Genomic DNA, 24351 nt, shown 5'->3' with positions numbered 1-24351 from the left:
CGTCACCGTGCGGGGGAATCGCAGGCACAGACCCGCGTCCCGTCACCGTGCGGGGGAATCGCAGACACAGACCCGCGTCCCATCACCATGCGGGGGAATCACAGGCACAGACCCGCGTCCCGTCACCGTGCGGGGGAATCGCAGACACAGACCCGCGTCCCATCACCATGCGGGGGAATCGCAGGCACAGACCCGCGTCCCGTCACCGTGCGGGAGAATCGCAGACACAGACCCGCGTCCCGTCACTGTGCGGGGGAATCGCAGACACAGACCCGCGTCCCGTCACCGTGCGGGGGAATCACAGGCACAGACCCGCGTCCCGTCACCGTGCGGGGGAATCGCAGGCACAGACCTGCGTCCCGTCACCGTGCGGGGGAATCGCAGACACAAACCCGCATCCCATCACCGTGCGGGGGAATCGAAGATTGAAACCCGCGTCCCGTCACCGTGCGGGGGAATCGCAGACACAGACCCGCGTCCCGTCACCGTGCGGCGAAATCACAGACACAGACCCGCGTCCCGTCACCATGCGGGGGAATCGCAGACACAGACCCGCGTCCCATCACCGTGCGGGGGAATCGCAGACGCAGACCCGCGTCCCATCACCGTGCGGGGGAATCGCAGGGACAGACCCGCGTCCCGTCACCGTGCGGGGGAATCGCAGGCACAGACCCGCGTCCCGTCACCGTGCGGGGGAATCGCAGACACAGACCCGCGTCCCGTCACCGTGCGGGGGAATCGCAGACACAGACCCGCGTCCCATCACCATGCGGGGGAATCGCAGGCACAGACCCGCGTCCCGTCACCGTGCGGGGGAATCGCAGACACAGACCCGCGTCCCATCACCGTGCGGGGGAATCGCAGGGACAGACCCGCGTCCCGTCACCGTGCGGGGGAATCGCAGGCACAGACCCGCGTCCCCTCACCGTGCGGGGGAATCGCAGGCACAGACCCGCGTCCCGTCACCGTGCGGGGGAATCGCAGGCACAGACCCGCGTCCCATCACCGTGCGGGGGAATCGCAGGGACAGACCCGCGTCCCGTCACCGTGCGGGGGAATCGCAGCCACAGACCCGCGTCCCATCACCGTGCGGGGGAATCGCAGGCTCAGACCCGCGTCCCGTCACCGTGCGGGGGAATCGCAGGCACAGACCCGCGTCCCGTCACCGTGCGGGGGAATCGCAGGCACAGACCCGCGTCCCGTCACCATGCAGGGGAATCGCAGACACAGACCCGCGTCCCGTCACCGTGCGGGGGAATCGCAGACACAGACCCGCGTCCCATCACCGTGCGGGGGAATCGCAGACACAGACCCGCGTCCCGTCACTGTGCGGGGGAATCGCAGACACAGACCCGCGTCCCGTCACCGTGCGGGGGAATCGCAGACACAGACCCGCGTCCCGTCACCGTGCGGGGGAATCGCAGTCACAGACCCGCGTCCCGTCACCGTGCGGGGGAATCGCAGGCTCAGACCTGCGTCCCGTCACCGTGCGGGGGAATCGCAGACACAGACCCGCGTCCTGTCACCGTGCGGGGGAATCGCAGGCACAGACCCGCGTCCCGTCACCGTGCGGGGGAATCGCAGACACAGACCCGCGTCCCGTCACCGTGCGGGGGAATCGCAGGCACAGACCCGCGTCCCATCACCGTGCGGGGGAATCGCAGGCTCAGACCCGCGTCCCGTCACCGTGCGGGGGAATCGCAGGCACAGACCCGCGTCCCGACACCGTGCGGGGGAATCACAGACACAGACCCGCGTCCCATCACCGTGCGGGGGAATCCCAGGCACTGACCCGCGTCCCATCACCGTGCGGGGGAATCGCAGACACAGACCCGCGTCCCGTCACCGTGCGGGGGAATCGCAGGCACAGACCCGCGTCCCGTCACCATGCGGGGGAATCGCAGACACAGACCCGCGTCCCGTCACCGTGCGGGGGAATCGCAGGCACAGACCCGCGTCCCGTCACCGTGCGGGGGAATCGCAGACACAGACCCGTGTCCCGTCACCGTGTAGGGGAATCGCAGACACAGACCCGCGTCCCGTCACCGTGCGGGGGAATCGCAGGCACAGACCCGCGTCCCCGTCACCATGCGGGGGAATCGCAGACACAGACCCGCGTCCCGTCACCGTGCGGGGGAATCGCAGGCACAGACCCGCGTCCCGTCACCGTGCGGGGGAATCGCAGGCACAGACCCGCGTCCCCGTCACCATGCGGGGGAATCGCAGGCACAGACCCGCGTCCCGTCACCGTGTGGGGGAATCGCAGGCACAGACCCGCGTCCCGTCACCGTGTGGGGGAATCGCAGACACAGACCCGCGTCCCGTCACCGTGCGGGGGAATCACAGGCACAGACCCGCGTCCCGTCACCGTGCGGGGGAATCGCAGACACAAACCCGCATCCCGTCACCGTGCGGGGGAATCGCAGACACAAACCTGCGTCCCGTCACCGTGCGGGGGAATCGCAGACACAAACCCGCGTCCCGTCACCGTGCGGGGGAATCACAGGCACAGACCCGCGTCCCGTCACCGTGTGGGGGAATCACAGGCACAGACCCGCGTCCCGCCACCGTGTGGGGGAATCACAGGCACAGACCCGCGTCCCGTCACCGTGTGGGGGAATCACAGGCACAGACCCGCGTCCCGTCACCGTGCGGGGGAATCACAGGCACAGACCCGCGTCCCGTCACCGTGCATCGTTGTGAACACAGATGCTGAATGTTGCTGTGCTATTCGACTGTGGGAGTGCTCGCCCGAGTCCGATATCAGACTGCAGGAAGCACTGGCTTGTCATCGGGACCCAGAAACCTTGTTCTCCACCCTGCAAGTGCTGAGGCCAGTATCCTTCTTCGAGTGACTCAGTACCATGCTACATTTCCTCACACACAACCATCGGGAGGGTTACAGAATCACTTTCAAAACTTACCTTGGTGGAAGATTTCTTGTCGGACTTGTTTCCTGTGGGAGAACAGACGGAAACACGTGATCAGCAGGAATCGAACACACGGTATTCATTGTCTCACGGATCGTTGCGGGATCTTACTGTACTGTCAAACACTCCCAGGCCAAGTACAGCACGGGGTTAGATACAGAGTAAAGCTCCCTCTACACTGTCCCCATCAAACACTCCCAGGGCAGGTACAGCACGGGGTTAGATACAGAGTAAAGCTCCCTCTACACTGTCCCCATCAAACACTCCCAGGGCAGGTACAGCACGGGTTAGATACAGAGTAAAGCTCCCTCTACACTGTCCCAACAAACACTCCCAGGGCAGGTACAGCACGGGTTAGATACAGAGTAAAGCTCCCTCTACACTGTCCCCATCAAACACTCCCAGGGCAGGTACAGCACGGGTTAGATACAGAGTAAAGCTCCCTCTACACTGTCCCCATCAAACACTCCCAGGGCAGGTACAGCACGGGGTTAGATACAGAGTAAAGCTCCCTCTACACTGTCCCATCAAACACTCCCAGGGCAGGTACAGCACGGGTTAGATACAGAGTAAAGCTCCCTCTACACTGTCCCATCAAACACTCCCAGGGCAGGTACAGCACGGGTTAGATACAGAGTAAAGCTCCCTCTACACTGTCCCATCAAACACTCCCAGGGCAGGTACAGCACGGGTTAGATACAGAGTAAAGCTCCCTCTACACTGTCCCATCAAACACTCCCAGGGCAGGTACAGCACGGGTTAGATACAGAGTAAAGCTCCCTCTACACTGTCCCATCAAACACTCCCAGGGCAGGTACAGCATGGGTTAGATACAGAGTAAAGCTCCCTCTACAGTGTCCCCATCAAACACTCCCAGGGTAGGTACAGCACGGGTTAGCTAGAAAGTAAAGCTCCCTCTACACTGTCCCATCAAACACTCCCAGGGCAGGTACAGCACGGGTTAGATACAGAGTAAAGCTCCCTCTACACTGTCCCATCAAACACTCCCAGGGCAGGTACAGCACGGGTTAGATACAGAGTAAAGCTCCCTCTGCACTGTCACCATCAAACACTCCCAGGGCAGGTACAGCACGGGTTAGATACAGAGTAAAGCTCCCTCTACACTGTCCCATCAAACACTCCCAGGGCAGGTACAGCACGGGTTAGATACAGAGTAAAGCTCCCTCTGCACTGTCCCATCAAACACTCCCAGGGCAGGTACAGCACGGGTTAGATACAGAGTAAAGCTCCCTCTACACTGTCCCATCAAACCCTCCCAGGGCAGGTACAGCACGGGTTAGATACAGAGTAAAGCTCCCTCTACACTGTCCCATCAAACACTCCCAGGGCAGGTACAGCATGGGTTAGATACAGAGTAAAGCTCCCTCTACACTGTCCCATCAAACACTCCCAGGGCAGGTACAGCACGGGTTAGATACAGAGTAAAGCTCCCTCTGCACTGTCCCATCAAACACTCCCAGGGCAGGTACAGCACGGGTTAGATACAGAGTAAAGCTCCCTCTACACTGTCCCATCAAACACTCCCAGGGCAGGTATAGCACGGGTTAGATACAGAGTAAAGCTCCCTCTACACTGTCCCATCAAACACTCCCAGGGCAGGTACAGCACGGGTTAGATACAGAGTAAAGCTCCCTCTACACTGTCCCATCAAACACTCCCAGGGCAGGTACAGCACGGGTTAGCTAGAGAGTAACGCTCCCTCTACACTGTCCCCATCAAACACTCCCAGGGCAGGTACAGCACGGGTTAGATACAGAGTAAAGCTCCCTCTACACTGTCCCATCAAACACTCCCAGGGCAGGTACAGCACGGGTTAGATACAGAGTAAAGCTCCCTCTACACTGTCCCATCAAACACTCCCAGGGCAGGTACAGCACGGGTTAGATACAGAGTAAAGCTCCCTCTACACTGTCCCATCAAACACTCCCAGGGCAGGTACAGCACGGGTTAGATACAGAGTAAAGCTCCCTCTACACTGTCCCATCAAACACTCCCAGGGCAGGTACAGCATGGGTTAGATACAGAGTAAAGCTCCCTCTACAGTGTCCCCATCAAACACTCCCAGGGTAGGTACAGCACGGGTTAGCTAGAAAGTAAAGCTCCCTCTACACTGTCCCATCAAACACTCCCAGGGCAGGTACAGCACGGGTTAGATACAGAGTAAAGCTCCCTCTACACTGTCCCATCAAACACTCCCAGGGCAGGTACAGCACGGGTTAGATACAGAGTAAAGCTCCCTCTGCACTGTCCCATCAAACACTCCCAGGGCAGGTACAGCACGGGTTAGATACAGAGTAAAGCTCCCTCTACACTGTCCCATCAAACCCTCCCAGGGCAGGTACAGCACGGGTTAGATACAGAGTAAAGCTCCCTCTACACTGTCCCATCAAACACTCCCAGGGCAGGTACAGCATGGGTTAGATACAGAGTAAAGCTCCCTCTACACTGTCCCATCAAACACTCCCAGGGCAGGTACAGCATGGGTTAGATACAGAGTAAAGCTCCCTCTACACTGTCCCATCAAACACTCCCAGGGCAGGTACAGCACGGGTTAGATACAGAGTAAAGCTCCCTCTGCACTGTCCCATCAAACACTCCCAGGGCAGGTACAGCACGGGTTAGCTACAGAGTAAAGCTCCCTGTCCCTCCAAAAAAAATATATTCCACTGAGAAGAAAAGGGTGTAAAAGAAAAGACAGCCATCCGCGGCTAAGTAAAGAAATTAAGGATAGTATTCGACTAAAAACAAGGGCATATAAGGTAGCCAAATCTAGTGGGAGGATAGAGGATTGGGAAAAGTTTAAAAGACAGCAAAAAATAACAAAAAGATTGATTAAGAAAGGGAAGATAGATTATGAAAGTAAATTAGCAAAAAATATAAAAACAGATAGTAAGAATTTTTATACTTATATAAAAAGAAAAAGGGTGGCTGAAGTAAATGTTGGTCCCTTAGAGGATGAGACCGGGAAATTAATGGTGGGAAATATGGAGATGGCTAAAACACTGAATGAATATTTTGTATCAGTCTTTACAGTAGAGGACACTAAGAATATCCCAACACTGGACAAACAGGGGGCTATAGGGGGTGAGGAGCTAAACACGATCAAAATCACTAAGGAAGTGGTACTCGGTAAAATAATGGGACTCAAGGCGGATAAATCACCTGGACCTGATGGCTTACATCCTAGGGTCTTGAGGGAAGTGGCGGTAGGGATTGTGGATGCATTGGTAATAATTTTCCAAAACTCCCTGGACTCAGCAAAGGTCCCGGCCGACTGGAAAACTGCTAATGTAACACCCTTATTTAAAAAGGGCAGTAGGCAGAAGGCTGGAAACTATAGACCAGTTAGCCTAACATCTGTGGTAGGTAAAATATTGGAGTCCATTATTAAGGAGACAGTGACAGGATATTTGGATAATCATAATTGAATAGGACAAAGTCAGCATGGTTTTATGAAGGGGAAGTCATGTTTGACAAATTTGCTGGAGTTCTTTGAGGAAGTAACATATAGGGTGGATAAAGGGGAACCAGTGGACGTAGTGTATTTAGACTTCCAAAAGGCATTTGACAAGGGGCCACACAAAAGATTATTGCTTAAGATAAAAAATCACAGGATTGGGGGTAATATTCTGGCATGGATAGAGGATTGGCTATCTAACAGAAGGCAGAGAGTTGGGATAAATGGTTCATTCTCAGACTGGCAATCAGTAACTAGTGGTGTTCCGCAGGGGTCAGTGCTGGGTCCCCAACTCTTTACAATCTATATTAACGATTTGGAGGAGGGGATCGAGTGTAACATATCAAAGTTTGCAGATGATACTAAGATGGGAGGGAAAGTAGTGAGTGAGGAGGACATAAAAAACCTGCAAGGGGACATAGACAGGCGAAGTAAGTGGGCAGAGATTTGGCAGATGGAATACAATACTGGAAAGTGTGAGGTTATGCACTTTGGCAGGAAAAATCGTAGAGCAAGTTATTATCTTAATGGCAAGAAACTGGAAAGTACTGAAGTACAAAGGGATCTGGGGGTCCTGGTGCACGAAACTCAAAAGGTTAGTATGCAGGTGCAGCAAGTGATTAAGAAGCCCAATGGAATGTTGGCTTTCATTGCTAGGGGGATAGAATATAAAAATAGGGAGGTATTGCTTCAGTTGTACAAGGTATTGGTGAGACCGCACCTGGAATACTGCGTACAGTTTTGGTGTCCATACTTAAGAAAGGACATACTTGCTCTCGAGTCAGTACAAAGAAGGTTCACTCGGTTAATCCCGGGGATGAGGGGATGGACATATGAGGAGAGGTTGAGTAGATTGGGACTCTACTCATTGGAGTTCAGAAGAATGAGAGGCGATCTTATTGAAACATATAAGATTGTGAAGGGGTTGGATCGGGTGGATGCAGGGAAGATGTTCCCGATGATGGGTGAAACTAGAACTAGGGGGCATAGTCTTAGAATAAGGGGCTGCTCTTTCAAAACTGAGATGAGGAGGAACTACTTCACTCAGAGGGTGGTAGGTCCATGGAATATGCTGCCCCAAAAAGCTGTAGAAGCTACATCATTACATAAATTTAAAACAGAAATAGACAGTTTCCTAGAAGTAAAGGGAATAAAGGGTTATGGGGAGCGGGCAGGAATATGGACATGAGTCTAGGTTCGGATCGGTCATGGCGCTGTGGGTAGCAGAGCGGGCCCAGGGGCCACGTAGCCTGATCCTGCTCCTATTTCGTGTGTCTAATTCTGTTAGATTCAGGAGATGGTTCTGTGATAGTGGATTGGCGGTTAGGATCAGATCAGCCATGATCTTATTGAATGGCGGAGCAGGCTCGAGGGGCCGATTGGCCTACTCCTGCTCCTATTTCTTATGGTCTTATTACACTGTCCCCATCAAACACTCCCAGGGCTGGTACAGCATGGGTTAGATTCAGAGTAAAGCTCCCTCTACACTGTCCCCATCAAACACTTCCAGGGCAGGTACAGCACGGGTTAGATACAGAGTAAAGCTCCCTCTACACTGTCCCATCAAACACTCCCAGGGCAGGTACAGCACGGGTTAGATACAGAGTAAAGCTCCCTCTACACTGTCCCATCAAACACTCCCAGGGCAGGTACAGCACGGGTTAGATACAGAGTAAGGCTCCCTCTACACTGTCCCCATCAAACACTCCCAGGGCAGGTACAGCACGGGTTAGATACAGAGTAAAGTTCCCTCTACACTGTCCCCATCAAACACTCCCAGGGCAGGTACAGCACGGGGTTAGATACAGAGTAAAGCTCCCTCTACACTGTCCCATCAAACACTCCCAGGGCAGGTACAGCACGGGTTAGATACAGAGTAAAGCTCCCTCTACACTGTCCCATCAAACACTCCCAGGGCAGGTACAGCACGGGTTACATACAGAGTAAAGCTCCCTCTACACTGTCCCCATCAAACACACCCAGGACAGGTACAGCACGGGTTAGATACAGAGTAAAGCTCCCTCTACACTGTCCCCATCAAACACTCCCAGGGCAGGTACAGCACGGGTTATATACAGAGTAAAGCTCCCTCTACACTGTCCCATCAAACACTCCCAGGGCAGGTACAGCACAGGTTAGATACAGAGTAAAGCTCCCTCTGCACTGTCCCATCAAACACTCCCAGGGCAGGTACAGCACAGGTTAGATACAGAGTAAAGCTCCCTCTACACTGTCCCCATCAAACACTCCCAGGGCAGGTGCAGCACGGGTTAGATACAGAGTAAAGCTCCCTCTACACTGTCCCATCAAACACTCCCAGGGCAGGTACAGCACAGGTTAGATACAGAGTAAAGCTCCCTCTACACTGTCCCCATCAAACACTCCCAGGGCAGGTGCAGCACGGGTTAGATACAGAGTAAAGCTCCCTCTACACTGTCCCCATCAAACACTCCCAGGGCAGGTGCAGCACGGGTTAGATACAGAGTAAAGCTCCCTCTACACTGTCCCCATCAAACACTCCCAGGGCAGGTACAGCACGGGTTAGATACAGAGTAAAGCTCCCTCTACACTGTCCCATCAAACACTCCCAGGGCAGGTACAGCACAGGTTAGATACAGAGTAAAGCTCCCACTACACTGTCCCATCAAACACTCGCAGTCAGACACACGAGGGCTTGCGTGGTATCGGAGGGCCCTCATTGGGCCCTGTACCCCAGCGAGGAGAAGTGGGTGGCTGGGGGGGAAACTGGCAGAGAAACGACAGCGCATACCCACAGGATTCAGACACGGACCACAACAACCTGCATTTAAAAAGCACCTTTAACATCCCTGGGAGCTTCATAGGAGTGTTATTAGGCACCGAGTCACATAAGGAGGTATTAGGGACCGGCGACCTACAGCTTGGTCAAAGAGGGAGGTTTTAAGGAGTGTCTTAAAGGAGGAGAGAGAGGCGGAGTGGTTTAGGGAGGGAATTCCAGAGCTTAGGGGCCCTGGCGCGGTCGCCAATGGTGGAGCGATGGAAATCGGGGGGATGCGCAGGAGGCCAGAATTGGAGGAGCGCCGAGATCTTGTAGGGTTGTGGGAGGTTACAGAGATAGGGAGGGTTGTAGGGGGTTGGAGGAGGTTACAGAGATAGGGAGGGTTGTAGGTGCTGGAGGAGGTTACAGAGATAGGGAGGGTTGTAGGGGCTGGAGCAGGTTACAGAGATAGGGAGGGTTGTAGGGGCTGGAGGAGGTTACAGAGATAGGGAGGGTTGTAGGGGCTGGAGGAGGTTACAGAGATAGGGAGGGTTGTAGGGGGCTGGAGGAGGTTACAGAGATAGGGAGGGGTGTAGGGGCTGGAGGAGGTTACAGAGATAGGGAGGGTTGTAGGGGCTGGAGTAGGTTACAGAGATAGGGAGGGGTGTAGGGGCTGGAGGAGATTACAGAGATAGGGAGGGTTGTAGGGGCTGGAGGAGGTTACAGAGATAGGGAGGGTTGTAGGGGGCTGGAGGAGGTTACAGAGATAGGGAGGGGTGTAGGGGCTGGAGTAGGTTACAGAGATAGGGAGGGGTGTAGGGGCTGGAGGAGATTACAGAGATAGGGAGGGTTGTAGGGGGCTGGAGCAGGTTACAGAGATAGGGAGGGTTGTAGGGGCTGGAGCAGGTTACAGAGATAGGGAGGGTTGTAGGGGCTGGAGGAGGTTACAGAGATAGGGAGGGGTGTAGGGGCTGGAGGAGATTACAGAGATAGGGAGGGTTGTAGGGGGCTGGAGCAGGTTACAGAGATAGGGAGGGTTGTAGGGGGCTGGAGCAGGTTACAGAGACAGGGAGGGTTGTAGGGGCTGGAGGAGGTTACAGAGATAGGGAGGGTTGTAGGGGCTGGAGGAGATTACAGAGATAGGGAGGGTTGTAGGGGGCTGGAGGAGGTTACAGAGATAGGGAGGGTTGTAGGGGCTGGAGGAGGTTACAGAGATAGGGAGGGGTGTAGGGGCTGGAGGAGGTTACAGAGATAGGAAGGGTTGTAGGAGGCTGGAGGAGGTTACAGAGATAGGGAGGGTTGTAGGGGCTGGAGGAGGTTACAGAGATAGGGAGGGTTGTAGGGGCTGGAGGAGGTTACAGAGATAGGGAGGGTTGTAGGGGGCTGGAGGAGGTTACAGAGATAGGGAGGGTTGTAGGGGCTGGAGGAGGTTACAGAGATAGGGAGGGTTGTAGGGGGCTGGAGGAGGTTACAGAGATAGGGAGGGTTGTAGGGGCTGGAGGAGGTTACAGAGATAGGGAGGGTTGTAGGGGCTGGAGGAGGTTACAGAGATAGGGAGGGGTGTAGGGGCTGGAGGAGGTTACAGAGATAGAGAGGGTTGTAGGGGCTGGAGGAGATTACAGAGATAGGGAGGGTTGTAGGGGGCTGGAGGAGGTTACAGAGATAGGGAGGGTTGTAGGGGCTGGAGGAGGTTACAGAGATAGGGAGGGTTGTAGGGGCTGGAGGAGGTTACAGAGATAGGGAGGGGTGTAGGGGCTGGAGGAGGTTACAGAGATAGGGAGGGTTGTTGGGGCTGGAGCAGGTTACAGAGATAGGGAGGGTTGTAGGGGCTGGAGCAGGTTACAGAGATAGGGAGGGTTGTAGGGGCTGGAGGAGGTTACAGAGATAGGGAGGGTTGTAGGGGCTGGAGGAGATTACAGAGATAGGGAGGGTTGTAGGGGGCTGGAGGAGGTTACAGAGATAGGGAGGGGTGTAGGGGCTGGAGGAGGTTACAGAGATAGAGAGGGTTGTAGGGGCTGGAGGAGATTACAGAGATAGGGAGGGTTGTAGGGGCTGGAGGAGGTTACAGAGACAGGGAGGGTTGTAGGGGCTGGAGGAGGTTACAGAGATAGGGAGGGGTGTAGGGGCTGGAGCAGGTTACAGAGATAGGGAGGGTTGTAGGGGCTGGAGGAGGTTACAGAGATAGGGAGGGTTGTAGGGGCTGGAGGAGGTTACAGAGATAGGGAGGGGTGTAGGGGCTGGAGGAGGTTACAGAGATAGAGAGGGTTGTAGGGGCTGGAGGAGATTACAGAGATAGGGAGGGTTTTGGGGCTGGAGGAGGTTACAGAGATAGGGAGGGTTGTAGGGGCTGGAGGAGGTTACAGAGATAGAGAGGGTTGTAGGGGCTGGAGGAGGTTACAGAGATAGGGAGGGTTGTAGGGGCTGGAGGAGGTTACAGAGATAGGGAGGGGTGTAGGGGCTGGAGCAGGTTACAGAGATAGGGAGGGTTGTAGGGGGCTGGAGGAGGTTACAGAGATAGGGAGGGTTGTAGGGGGCTGGAGGAGGTTACAGAGATAGGGAGGGTTGTAGGGGCTGGAGGAGGTTACAGAGATAGGGAGGGTTGTAGGGGCTGGAGGAGGTTACAGAGATAGGGAGGGTTGTAGGGGCTGGAGGAGGTTACAGAGATAGGGAGGGTTGTAGGGGCTGGAGGAGGTTACAGAGATAGGGAGGGTTGTAGAGGCTGGAGGAGGTTACAGAGATAGGGAGGGTTGTAGGGCTGGAGGAGGTTACAGAGATAGGGAGGGGTGTAGGGCTGGAGGAGGTTACAGAGATAGGGAGGGTTGTAGGGGGCTGGAGGAGGTTACAGAGATAGGGAGGGTTGTAGGGGCTGGAGGAGGTTACAGAGATAGGGAGGGTTGTAGGGGCCGGAGGAGGTTACAGAGATAGGGAGGGTTATAGGGCTGGAGGAGGTTACAGAGATAGGGAGGGGTGTAGGGCTGGAGGAGGTTACAGAGATAGGGAGGGTTGTAGGCGGCTGGAGGAGGTTACAGAGATAGGCAGGGGTGTAGAGGGCTGGAGGAGGTTACAGAGATAGGGAGGGTTGTAGGGGCTGGAGGAGGTTACAGAGATAGGGAGGGTTGTAGGGGCTGGAGGAGGTTACAGAGATAGGGAGGGTTATAGGGGCTGGAGGAGGTTACAGAGATAGGGAGGGTTGTAGGGGCTGGAGGAGGTTACAGAGATAGGGAGGGTTGTAGGGGCTGGAGGAGGTTACAGAGATAGGGAGGGTTATGGGGCTGGAGGAGGTTACAGAGATAGGGAGGGTTGTTGGGGCTGGAGGAGGTTACAGAGATAGGGAGGGTTGTAGGGGCTGGAGGAGGTTACAGAGATAGGGAGGGTTGTAGGGGCTGGAGGAGGTTACAGAGATAGGGAGGGTTGTAGGGGCTGGAGGAGGTTACAGAGATAGGGAGGGTTGTAGGGACTGGAGGAGGTTACAGAGATAGGGAGGGTTGTAGGGGCTGGAGGAGGTTACAGAGATAGGGAGGGTTGTAGGGGCTGGAGGAGGTTACAGAGATAGGGAGGGTTGTAGGGGCTGGAGGAGGTTACAGAGATAGGGAGTGTTGTAGGGGCTGGAGGAGGTTACAGAGATAGGGAGGGTTGTAGGGGGTGGAGGAGGTTACAGAGATAGGGAGTGTTGTAGGGGCTGGAGGAGGTTACAGAGATAGGGAGGGTTGTAGGGGCTGGAGGAGGTTACAGAGATAGGGAGTGTTGTAGGGGCTGGAGGAGGTTACAGAGATAGGGAGGGTTGTAGGGGCTGGAGGAGGTTACAGAGATAGGGAGTGTTGTAGGGGCTGGAGGAGATTACAGAGATAGGGAGGGTTGTAGGGGGCTAGAGGAGGTTACAGAGATAGGGAGGGGTGTAGGGGCTGGAGGAGGTTACAGAGATAGGGAGGGATGTAGGGGCTGGAGGAGATTACAGAGATAGGGAGGGTTGTAGGGGGCTGGAGGAGGTTACAGAGATAGGGAGGGGTGTCGGGGCTGGAGGAGGTTACAGAGATAGGGAGGGTTGTAGGGGCTGGAGGAGATTACAGAGATAGGGAGGGTTGTAGGGGGCTGGAGGAGGTTACAGAGATAGGGAGGGTTGTAGGGGCTGGAGGAGATTACAGAGATAGGGAGGGTTGTAGGGGGCTGGAGGAGGTTACAGAGATAGGGAGGGTTGTAGGGGCTGGAGGAGGTTACAGAGATAGGGAGGGTTGTAGGGGCTGGAGGAGATTACAGAAATAGGGAGGGTTGTAGGGGCTGGAGGAGATTACAGAAATAGGGAGGGTTGTAGGGGGCTGGAGGAGGTTACAGAGATAGGGAGGGTTGTAGGGGCTGGAGGAGGTTACAGAGATAGGGAGGGTTGTCGGGGCTGGAGGAGATTACAGAAATAGGGAGGGTTGTAGGGGCTGGAGATTACAGAAATAGGGAGGGTTGTAGGGGGCTGGAGGAGGTTACAGAGATAGGGAGGGTTGTAGGGGGCTGGAGGAGGTTACAGAGATAGGGAGGGTTGTAGGGGGCTGGAGCAGGTTACAAACTGAGAAGAACCTTGACAATGTACAGACTTAGCGAACATAGTCTAGCGATCGAAAAAGGCAGACACAGGCAGACCAGGCTGCCAAGAGAAGACAGGATATGCTCTCACTGCAGTCAGGGAGTAGTGGAGACAGAGATTCACTTCCTCACAGCCTGCGGAAAATATCAGGCATCAGGGAGAATTTCTACCAAAAATTCTCACAAATATGCCCTGATTTCAGAAATCTGAATGACAACCAAAAACTCCCATTCCTACTGGGGAGAGGAGAGAAGCTGTGTAACACTGGCGGCACACTATGTTACAGCTTGCCATGAACAGAGGGACAACCCAGTAAACTAAGAAAGAGAATATATATAAACAATGCGAATGTATATTTATACACTCAGGGATATACCTGTTTATACACTGTATGAATAGAACTGCGTTTATGTGCTAAACCATAAATGTATTTTGATGCTTTGGCAACATAAGATGTAACTTATCATGCAATAAAGCGATTTGAATTGTGAATTGTGATAGGGAGAGTTGTAGGGGGCTGGAGGAGGTTACAGAGATAGGGAGGGTTGTAGGGGCTGGAGGAGGTTACAGAGCTAGGGAGGGTTGTAGGGGCTGGAGGAGGTTACAGAGATAGGGACGGGTGTAGGGGCTGGAGGAGGTTACAGAGATAGGGAGGGTTGTAGGGGCTGGAGGAGGTTACAGAGATAGGGAGGGTTGTAGGGGCTGGAGGAGGTTACAGAGATAGGGAGGGGGCCGGAGGAGGTTACAGAGATAGGGAGGGTTGTAGGGGCTGGAGGAGGTTACAGAGATAGGGAGGGTTGTGGGGCTGGAGGAGGGTTACAGAGATAGGGAGGGTTGTAGGGGGCTGGAGGAGGTTACAGAGATAGGGAGGAGGGGGGCGAGGAGGGCCACGGAGGGATTTGAACAGGAGGATGGAGAATTTTATAATCAGGGAACCGATGGGGGTCAGCGAGAGCGCGCAGCGGGGTGAGATGAACGGGACTCGGCGCGAGTTCGGGGATGAGTGAAAGACGAAAGGCGCCGCGTGCGAAACTTCACACTCCGGTTTGAAGCAGCTCTGCTACTTTGCTTGTGCCTCAGAGCCCCCTCCCCTGGGTTAGGAAGGGAGCTGGGCGGAGGGGGGGGGGAGCGCAGAAATCAGCCAGAGGTCCCTGCTCCCGATCACTGCGCAGCGAAGTCCTGCTGCCGAGGCCCAGTGGGGGACAGGATTGGGCTCGGCGGTGATGCCCCCCTTGGTCGAATAGCCCGGCGTCCAGCGTCCGCGGCAACCCGGCGATGGTGCGTGAGGGGAACGCTGCTCTTCCCCCACGCGCCCCCCCCCGCCCCCGCCGCCGAACAACCACTCCTGAGGCACGATAGCAAAATACTGCAGATATTGGAAATCCGAAATAACAACAGAAAATGCTGGAAAAACTCAGCAGGTCAGGCAACATCCGTGGAGAGAAATTTGAGTTGACGTTTCGGGTCGAAACCCTTCTTCAAAACTGGAAAGAAAATAAAATAGATCGAAGGCAGGGCTGCGATCGGACAAAAGAAGTGAAAGAGACAAAAGGAGTGAAAGAGGCAATAAAAGGTATTCGAAGCTGGACGAGATGGTAATAGGCTGAGATTAGGTGTGAAGTGTACTGGCAGGGCAAGAGATAGCTGCCAGGTGTGAGAGAGAAACAAAAGGAAAGTTTGGCGGGGTGGGGGGGGGAAGGAGTGGAAAAATTACAAGTAAAAAGTGATAGGGGCCGAGGTTATGATCTGAAATTGTTAAACTCGATATTGAGTCCGGAAGGCTGCAGAGTGCCTAATCGGAAGATGAGGTGCTGTTCCTCGAGTTTATGTTGAGCTTCCGTGGAACAAGAGGCCAAGGATGGTGAGGTCCGAGTGGGAGTGGAGCGGTGAATTAAAGTGACAGGCGACCGGAAGCTCGGGGTCACCCTTACGGACTGAACGGAACCCGTTTACCTTTCGCCCCCGGCATTGCGCGCGGCCTGTGTTCCACTCCTGTTGGCTTCGGATCTGCTGCCTGTGCGACTGGCTGCCTGGGGGGGGCCCCCCTCTCCTGAATTTATCGGGGCCGCGCCGGGCCGAGCTTTGTGAAGCGAACTCTCTGGAAACGGAAGCGCCTGAGGCTTCCCGAGCCGGCCTCCCTCCCCCCCGCCCAGGCCTCCCTCCCCCCCGCCCAGGACCGGCTGACAAAGCGTTGTGCCGAGTCGGCAGAGGGCCGAGGGGCGGTGCTGACACCGCAGGCGGGAGTCCTGGCACCTCGCCGGCTAATCCCCCCCCCGCCTCCCCCTTTCATCCCTTTAATCCCAGGCTCATCAAATCCTCTGTGTCGGTCGATTGTACCCGGGCATGAGTGAAGCCTCGTGACCCTTGACCAGGTCAGTGTTGCCGCAGCTCACGGGTCTGTTTGAACAGTTCAAAATCACTTGGAAGCATTTTTCTTTTTCAGCTGGCTTCCCCGACCCCAGAGAGACACAAAAAAAAACCCACACGAGCCACACAGTGTCCCAGACCCCTTAACAACCGCTGTGTCCCGCATTCCACAACATTCAACCTTCCCCAGCCCTCCCTATCTCTGTAACCTCCTCCAGCCCCTACACCCCTCCCTATCTCTGTAACCCCCTCCAGCCCCTACACCCCTCCCTATCTCTGTAACCTCCTCCAGCCCCTACACCCCTCCCTTTCTCTGTAACCTCCTCCAGCCCCTACACCCCTCCCTATCTCTGTAACCTCCTCCAGCCCCTACAACCCTCCCTATCTCTGTAACCTCCTCCAGCCCCTACACCCCTCCCTATCTCTGTAACCTCCTCCAGCCGCGACACCCCTCCCTATCTCTGTAACCTCCTCCAGCCCCGACAACACTCCCTATCTCTGTAACCTCCTCCAGCCCCTACAACCCTCCCTATCTCTGTAACCTCCTCCAGCCCCTACAACCCTCCCTATCTCTGTAACCTCCTCCAGCCCCTACAACCCTCCCTATCTCTGTAACCTCCTCCAGCCCCTACAACCCTCCCTATTTCTGTAACCTCCTCCAGCCCCTACACCCCTCCCTATCTCTGTAACCTCCTCCAGCCCCTACAACCCTCCCTATCTCTGTAACCTCCTCCAGCCCCTACACCCCTCCCTATCTCTGTAACCTCCTCCAGCCCCTACAACCCTCCCTATTTCTGTAACCTCCTCCAGCCCCTACACCCCTCCCTATCTCTGTAACCTCCTCCAGCCCCTACAACCCTCCCTATCTCTGTAACCTCCTCCAGCCCCTACACCCCTCCCTATCTCTGTAACCTCCTCCAGCCCCTACAACCCTCCCTATCTCTGTAACCTCCTCCAGCCCCTACACCCCTCCCTATCTCTGTAACCTCCTCCAGCCCCTACAACCCTCCCTATCTCTGTAACCTCCTCCAGCCCCTACACCCCTCCCTATCTCTGTAACCTCCTCCAGCCCCTAGAACCCTCCCTATCTCTGTAACCTCCTCCAGCCCCTACACCCCTCCCTATCTCTGTAACCTCCTCCAGCCCCTACAACACTCCCTATCTCTGTAACCTCCTCCAGCCCCTACACCCCTCCCTATCTCTGTAACCTCCTCCAGCCCCTACACCCCTCCCTATCTCTGTAACCTCCTCCAGCCCCTAGAACCCTCCCTATTTCTGTAACCTCCTCCAGCCCCTACACCCCTCCCTATCTCTGTAACCTCCTCCAGCCCCTACAACCCTCCCTATCTCTGTAACCTCCTCCAGCCCCTACACCCCTCCCTATCTCTGTAACCTCCTCCAGCCCCTACAACCCTCCCTATCTCTGTAACCTCCTCCAGCCCCTACACCCCTCCCTATCTCTGTAACCTCCTCCAGCCCCTACAACCCTCCCTATCTCTGTAACCTCCTCCAGCCCCTACACCCCTCCCTATCTCTGTAACCTCCTCCAGCCCCTAGAACCCTCCCTATCTCTGTAACCTCCTCCAGCCCCTACACCCCTCCCTATCTCTGTAACCTCCTCCAGCCCCTACAACACTCCCTATCTCTGTAACCTCCTCCAGCCCCTACACCCCTCCCTATCTCTGTAACCTCCTCCAGCCCCTACACCCCTCCCTATCTCTGTAACCTCCTCCAGCCCCGACACCCCTCCCTATCTCTGTAACCTCCTCCAGCCCCTACACCCCTCCCTATCTCTGTAACCTCCTCCAGCCCCTACAACCCTCCCTATTTCTGTAACCTCCTCCAGCCCCTACAACCCTCCCTATCTCTGTAACCTCCTCCAGCCCCGACACCCCTCCCTATCTCTGTAACCTCCTCCAGCCCCTACACCCCTCCCTATCTCTGTAACCTCCTCCAGCCCCTACAACCCTCCCTATTTCTGTAACCTCCTCCAGCCCCTACACCCCTCCCTATCTCTGTAACCTCCTCCAGCCCCTACACCCCTCCCTATCTCTGTAACCTCCTCCAGCCCCTACAACACTCCCTATCTCTGTAACCTCCTCCAGCCCCTACAACCCTCCCTATCTCTGTAACCTCCTCCAGCCCCTACAACCCTCCCTATCTCTGTAACCTCCTCCAGCCCCTACAATCCTCCCTATCTCTGTAACCTCCTCCAGCCCCTACAACCCTCCCTATCTCTGTAACCTCCTCCAGCCCCTACACCCCTCCCTATCTCTGTAACCTCCTCCAGCCCCGACAACACTCCCTATCTCTGTAACCTCCTCCAGCCCCCTTCCCTATCTCTGTAACCTCCTCCAGCCCCTACAACCCTCCCTATCTCTGTAACCTCCTCCAGCCTCTACAACCCTCCCTATCTCTGTAACATCCTCCAGCCCCCTACAACCCTCCCTATCTCTGAAACCTCCTCCAGCCCCTACACCCCTCCCTATCTCTGTAACCTCCTCCAGCCCCTACAACCCTCCCTATCTCTGTAACCTCCTCCAGCCCCTACAACCCTCCCTATCTCTGTAACCTCCTCCAGCCCCTACAACCCTCCCTATCTCTGTAACCTCCTCCAGCCCCTACAACACTCCCTATCTCTGTAACCTCCTCCAGCCCCTACAACCCTCCCTATCTCTGTAACCTCCTCCAGCCCCTACAACCCTCCCTATCTCTGTAACCTCCTCCAGCCCCTACAACCCTCCCTATCTCTGTAACCTCCTCCAGCCCCTACAACCCTCCCTATCTCTGTAACCTCCTCCAGCCCCTACACACCCTCCCTATCTCTGTAACCTTCTCCAGCCCCCGACACACCTCCCTATCTCTGTAACTTCCTCCAGCCCCTACACCCCTCCCTATCTCTGTAACCTCCTCCAGCCCCTACAACCCTCCCTATCTCTGTAACCTCCTCCAGCCCGTACACCCCTCCCTATCTCTGTAACCTCCTCCAGCCCCTACAACCCTCCCTATCTCTGTAACCTCCTCCAGCCCCTACAACCCTCCCTATCTCTGTAACCTCCTCCAGCCCCTACAACACTCCCTATCTCTGTAAACTCCTCCAGCCCCTACACCCCTCCCTATCTCTGTAACCTCCTCCAGCACCTGCAACCCTCCCTATTTCTGTAACCTCCTCCAGCCCCTACAACTCTCCCTATTTCTGTAACCTCCTCCAGCCCCTACAACCCTCCCTATCTCTGTAACCTCCTCCAGCCCATACAACCCTCCCTATCTCTGTAACCCCCTCCAGCCCCCTACACCCCTCCCTATCTCTGTAAACTCCTCCAGCCCCTACAACCCTCCCTATCTCTGTAACCTCCTCCAACCCCTACACCCCTCCCTATCTCTGTAACCTCCTCCAGCCCCTACAACCCTCCCTATCTCTGTAACCTCCTCCAGCCCCTACACCCCTCCCTATCTCTGTAACCTCCTCCAGCCCCTACAACCCTCCTATCTCTGTAACCTCCTCCAGCCCCTACAACCCTCACTAACTCTGTAATCTCCTCCAGCCTCGACAACCCTCCCTATCTATGTAAACTCCTCCAGCCCTACAACCCTCCCTATCTCTGTAACCTCCTCCAACCCCTACACCCCTCCCTATCTCTGTAAATTCCTCCAGCCCTACAACCCTCCCTATCTCTGTAACCTCCTCCAGCCCCTACAACCCTCCCTATCTCTGTAACCTCCTCCAGCCCCTACAACCCTCCCTATCTATGTAACCTCCTCCAGCCCCTACAACCCTCCCTATCTCTGTAAACTCCTCCAGCCCCTACACCCCTCCCTATCTCTGTAACCTCCTCCAACCCCTAGAACACTCCCTATCTCTGTAACCTACTCCAACCCCTAGAACCCTCCCTATCTCTGTAACCTACTCCAGCCCCTACAACCCTCCCTATCTGTGTAACCTCCTCCAGCCCCTACAAACCTCCCTATCTCTGTAACCTCCTCCAGCCCCCTACAACCCTCCCTATTTCTGTAACCTCCTCCAGCCCCTACAACCCTCCCTATCTCTGTAACCTCCTCCAGCCCCGACAACCCTCCCTATCTCTGTAACCTCCTCCAGCCCCTAGAACACTCCCTATCTCTGTAACCTCCTCCAGCCCTACAACCCTCCCTATCTCTGTAACCTACTCCAGCCCCGACAACCCTCCCTATCTGTGTAACCTCCTCCAGCCCCTACAAACCTCCCTATCTCTGTAACCTCCTCCAGCCCCTACAACCCTCCCTATTTCTGTAACCTCCTCCAGCCCCTACAACCCTCCCTATCTCTGTAACCTCCTCCAGCCCCTACAACCCTCCCTATCTCTGTAGCCTCTCCAGCCCCTACAACCCTCCCTATCTCTGTAACCCCTCCTCAGCCCCCTACAACCCTCCCTATCTCTGTAACTGACTCCAGCCCCTACAACCCTCCCTATCTTTGTAACCTCCTCCAGCCCCTACACCCCTCCCTATCTCTGTAACCTCCTCCAGTCGCCTGCAACCCTCCCTATCTCTGTAACCTCCTCCAGCCCCTACACCCCTCCCTATCTCCGTAACCTCCTCCAGCCCTACAACCCTCACTATCTCTGTAACCTCCTCCAGCCCCTACAACCCTCCCTATCTCTGTAACCTCCTCCAGCCCCTACAACCCTCCCTATCTCTGTAACCTCCTCCAGCCCCTACAACCCTCCCTATCTCTGTTATCTCCTCCAGCCCCTACAACCCTCCCTATCTCTGTAACCTCCTCCAGCCCCTACAACCCTCCCTATCTCTGTAACCTCCTCCAGCCCCTACAACCCTCCCTATCTCTGTAACCTCCTCCAGCCACTACACAACTCCCTATCTCTGTAAGCTCCTCCAGCCCCTACAACCCTCCCTATCTCTGTAACCTCCTCCAGCCCCTACAACCATCCTATCTCTGTAACCTCCTCCCAGCCCCTACAACCCTCCCTATCTCTGTAATCTCCTCCAGCCCCTACAAACCTCCCTATCTCTGTAACCTCCTCCAGCCCCTACGCCCCTCCCTATCTGTGTAACCTCCTCCAGCCCCTACAACCCTCCCTATCTCTGTAACCTCCTCCAGCCCCTACACCCCTCCCTATCTCTGTAACCTCCTCCAGCCCCTACAACCCTCCCTATCTCTGTAACCTCCTCCAGCCTCTACACCCCTGCCTATCTCTGTAACCTCCTCCAGCCCCTACAACCCTCCCTATCTCTGTAACCTCCTCCAGCCACCTACAACCCTCCCTATCTCTGTAACCTCCTCCAGCCCCTACACCCCTCCCTATCTCTGTAACCTCCTCCAGCCCCTACAACCCTCCTTATCTCTGTAACCTCCTCCAGCCCCTACAACCCTCCCTATCTCTGTAACCTCCTCCAGCTCCTACAACCCTCCCTATTTCTGTAACCTCCTCCAGCCCCCTACACCCCTCCCTATCTCTGTAACCTCGCTCCAGCCCCGACAACCGTCCCTATCTCTGTAACCTCCTCCAGCCCCCTACAACCCCCCTATCTCTGTAACCTCCTCCAGCCCCTACAACCCTCCCTATCTCTGTAACCTCCTCCAGCCCCTACACCCCTCCCAATCTCTGTAACCTCCTCCAGCCCCCTACAACCCTCCCTATCTCTGTGACCTCCTCCAGCCTCTACAACCCTCCCTATCTCTGTAACCTCCTCCAGCCCCTACAACACTCCCTATCTCTGTAACCTCCTCCAGCCCCCACAGCCCTCCCTATCTCTGTAACCTCCTCCAGCCCCTACAACCCTCCCTATCTCTGTAACCTCCTCCAGCCCCATACACCCCTCCCTATCTCTGTAACCTCCTCCAGCCCCTACAATCCTCCCCATCTCTGTAACCTCCGACAGCCACTACAACTTTCCCCATCTCTGTAACCTACTCCTGCCACTACAACCCCTCCCGATCTCTGTAACCTCCTCCAGCCCCTACAACCTGCCCTATCTCTGTACCCCCCTCCAGCCCATACAACCCTCCTTATCTCTGTAACCTCCTCCAGCCCCTACAACCCTCCCTATCTCTGTAACCCCCTCCAGCCCCCTACACCCCTCCCTATCTCTGTAAACTCCTCCAGCCCCTACAACCCTCCCTATCTCTGTAACCTCCTCCAGCCCCTACAACCCTCCCTATCTCTGTAACCCCCTCCAGCCCCTACAACCCTCCCTATGTCTGTAACCTCCTCCAACCCCTAAACCCCTCCCTATCTCTGTAACCTCCTCCAGCCCCTACAACCCTCCGTATCTCTGTAACCTCCTCCAGCCCCTACACCCCTCCCTATCTCTGTAACCTCCTCCAGCCCCGACAACCCTCCCTATCTCTGTAACCTCCTCCAGCCCCTACAACCCTCCCTATCTCTGTAACCTCCTCCAGCCCCGACAACCCTCCCTATCTCTGTAACCTCCTCCAGCCCCTACAACCCTCCCTATCTCTGTAATCTCCTCCAGCCCCTACACAACCCTCCCTATCTATGTAACCTCCTCCAACCCCAACAACCCTCCCTCATCTCTGTAACCTCCTCCAACCCGACACCTCTCCCTATCTCTGTAACCTCCTCCAGCCCCTACAACCCTCCCTATCTCTGTAACCTCCTCCCAGCCCCTACACCCCTCCCTATCTCTGTAACCTCCTCCAGCCCCTACACACCTCCCTATCTCTGTAACCTCCTCCAGCCCCTACAACCCTCCTATCTCTGTAACCTCCTCCAGCCCCTACAACCCTCCCTATCTCTCTAAGCTCCTCCAGCCCCTACAACCCTCATCTCTGTAACCTCCTCCAGCCCCTACAACCCTCCTATCTCTGTAACCTCCTCCAGCCCCTACAACCCTCCCTATCTCTGTAACCTCCTCCAACCCCTAGAACCCTCCCTATCTCTGTAACCTACTCCAGCCCCTACAACCCCCCCTATCTCTGTAACCTCCTCCAGCCCCTACAACCCTCCTATCTCTGTAACCTCCTCCAGCCCCTACAACCCTCCCTATCTCTGTAACCTCCTCCAACCCCTAGAACCCTCCCTATCTCTGTAACCTACTCCAGCCCCTACAACCCCCCCTATCTCTGTAACCTCCTCCAGCCCCTACAACCCCCCCTATCTCTGTAACCTCCTCCAGCCCCTACAACCCTCCCTATCTCTGTAACCTCCTCCAGCCACCTACATCCCTCCCTATCTCTGTGACTGACTCCAGCCCCTACACCCCTCCCTATCTCTGTAACATCCTCCAGCCCCTATACCCCTCCCTATCTCTGTAACCTCCTCCAGTCGCCTGCAACCCTCCCTATCTCTGTAACCTCCTCCAGCCCCTGCACCCCTCCCTATCTCTGTAACCTCCTCCAGCCCCTACAACCCTCACTATCTCTGTAACCTCCTCCAGCCCCTACACCCCTCCCTATCTCTGTAATCTCCTCCAGCCCCTACAACACTCCCTATCTCTGTAACCTCCTCCAGCCCCTACAACCCTCCCTATCTCTGTAACGTCCTCCAGCCCCTACAACCCTCCCTATCTCTGTAACCTCCTCCAGCCCCTAAAACCCTCCCTATCTCTGTAACCTCCTCAAGCCCCTACACCCCTCCCTATCTCAGTAAGCTCCTCCAGCCCCTACAACCCTCCCTATCTCTGTAACCTCCTCCAGCCCCTACAACCCTCCCTACCTCTGTAACCTCCTCCAGCCCCTACAACCATCCCTATCTCTGTAACCTCCTCCAGCCCCTACAACCCTCCCTATCTCTGTAACCTCCTCCAGCCCCTACAACCCTCCCTATCTCTGTAACCTCCTCCAGCCCCTACAACCCTCCCTATCTCTGTAACCTCCTCCAGCCACCTACAACCCTCCCTATCTCTGTAACCTCCTCCAGCCCCGACACACCTCCCAATCTCTGTAACCTCCTCCAGCCCCTACAACCCTCCTTATCTCTGTAACCTCCTCCAGCCCCTACAACCCACCCTATCTCTGTAACCTCCTGCAGCCCCTACAACCCTCCCAGTCTCTGTAACCTCCTCCAGCCCCTACAACCCTCCCTATCTCTGTAACCTCCTCCAGCCCATACAACCGTCCCTATCTCTGTAACCCCCTCCAGCCCCCTACACCCCTCCCTATCTCTGTAAACTCCTCCAGCCGCTACAACCCTCCCTATTTCTGTAACCTCCTCCAGCCCCTACAACCCTCCCTATCTCTGTAACCTCCTCTAGCCCCTACAACCCTCCCTATCTCTGTGAACTCCTCCAGCCTCTACAACCCTCCCTA

General features: G+C 55.8%; 2 protein-coding genes across 3 annotated transcripts in view; one reads left to right on the top strand and one right to left on the bottom strand.

Annotated features, from left to right (window-relative positions):
* Positions 1-24351, bottom strand: part of ftsj1 (FtsJ RNA 2'-O-methyltransferase 1) — a 166255-nt gene that overhangs the window by 9658 nt on the left and 132246 nt on the right. For both annotated transcript variants that reach the window (XM_085978853.1, XM_085978852.1), the window contains exon 11: positions 2925-2956. In XM_085978853.1, the coding sequence (XP_085834979.1) occupies positions 2925-2956 (32 nt within the window). The remainder of the gene's footprint in view (positions 1-2924; positions 2957-24351) is intronic.
* Positions 15645-24351, top strand: part of LOC147086707 (organic solute transporter subunit alpha) — a 69719-nt gene continuing 61012 nt past the window's right edge. The window contains exon 1 of the mRNA XM_085978856.1: positions 15645-16087. The gene's annotated coding sequence lies outside the window, so the exon portion shown is untranslated. The remainder of the gene's footprint in view (positions 16088-24351) is intronic.

Source organism: Somniosus microcephalus, unplaced genomic scaffold (assembly GCF_052327205.1).
Source record: "Somniosus microcephalus isolate GS21.2 unplaced genomic scaffold, FLI_Smic_1.0 unresolved_chr7, whole genome shotgun sequence".
Lineage (NCBI taxonomy): Eukaryota > Metazoa > Chordata > Chondrichthyes > Squaliformes > Somniosidae > Somniosus > Somniosus microcephalus.
The sequence above is the reverse complement of the archived record's forward strand: the minus strand, read 5'-3'. Positions and strand labels throughout refer to the sequence as shown.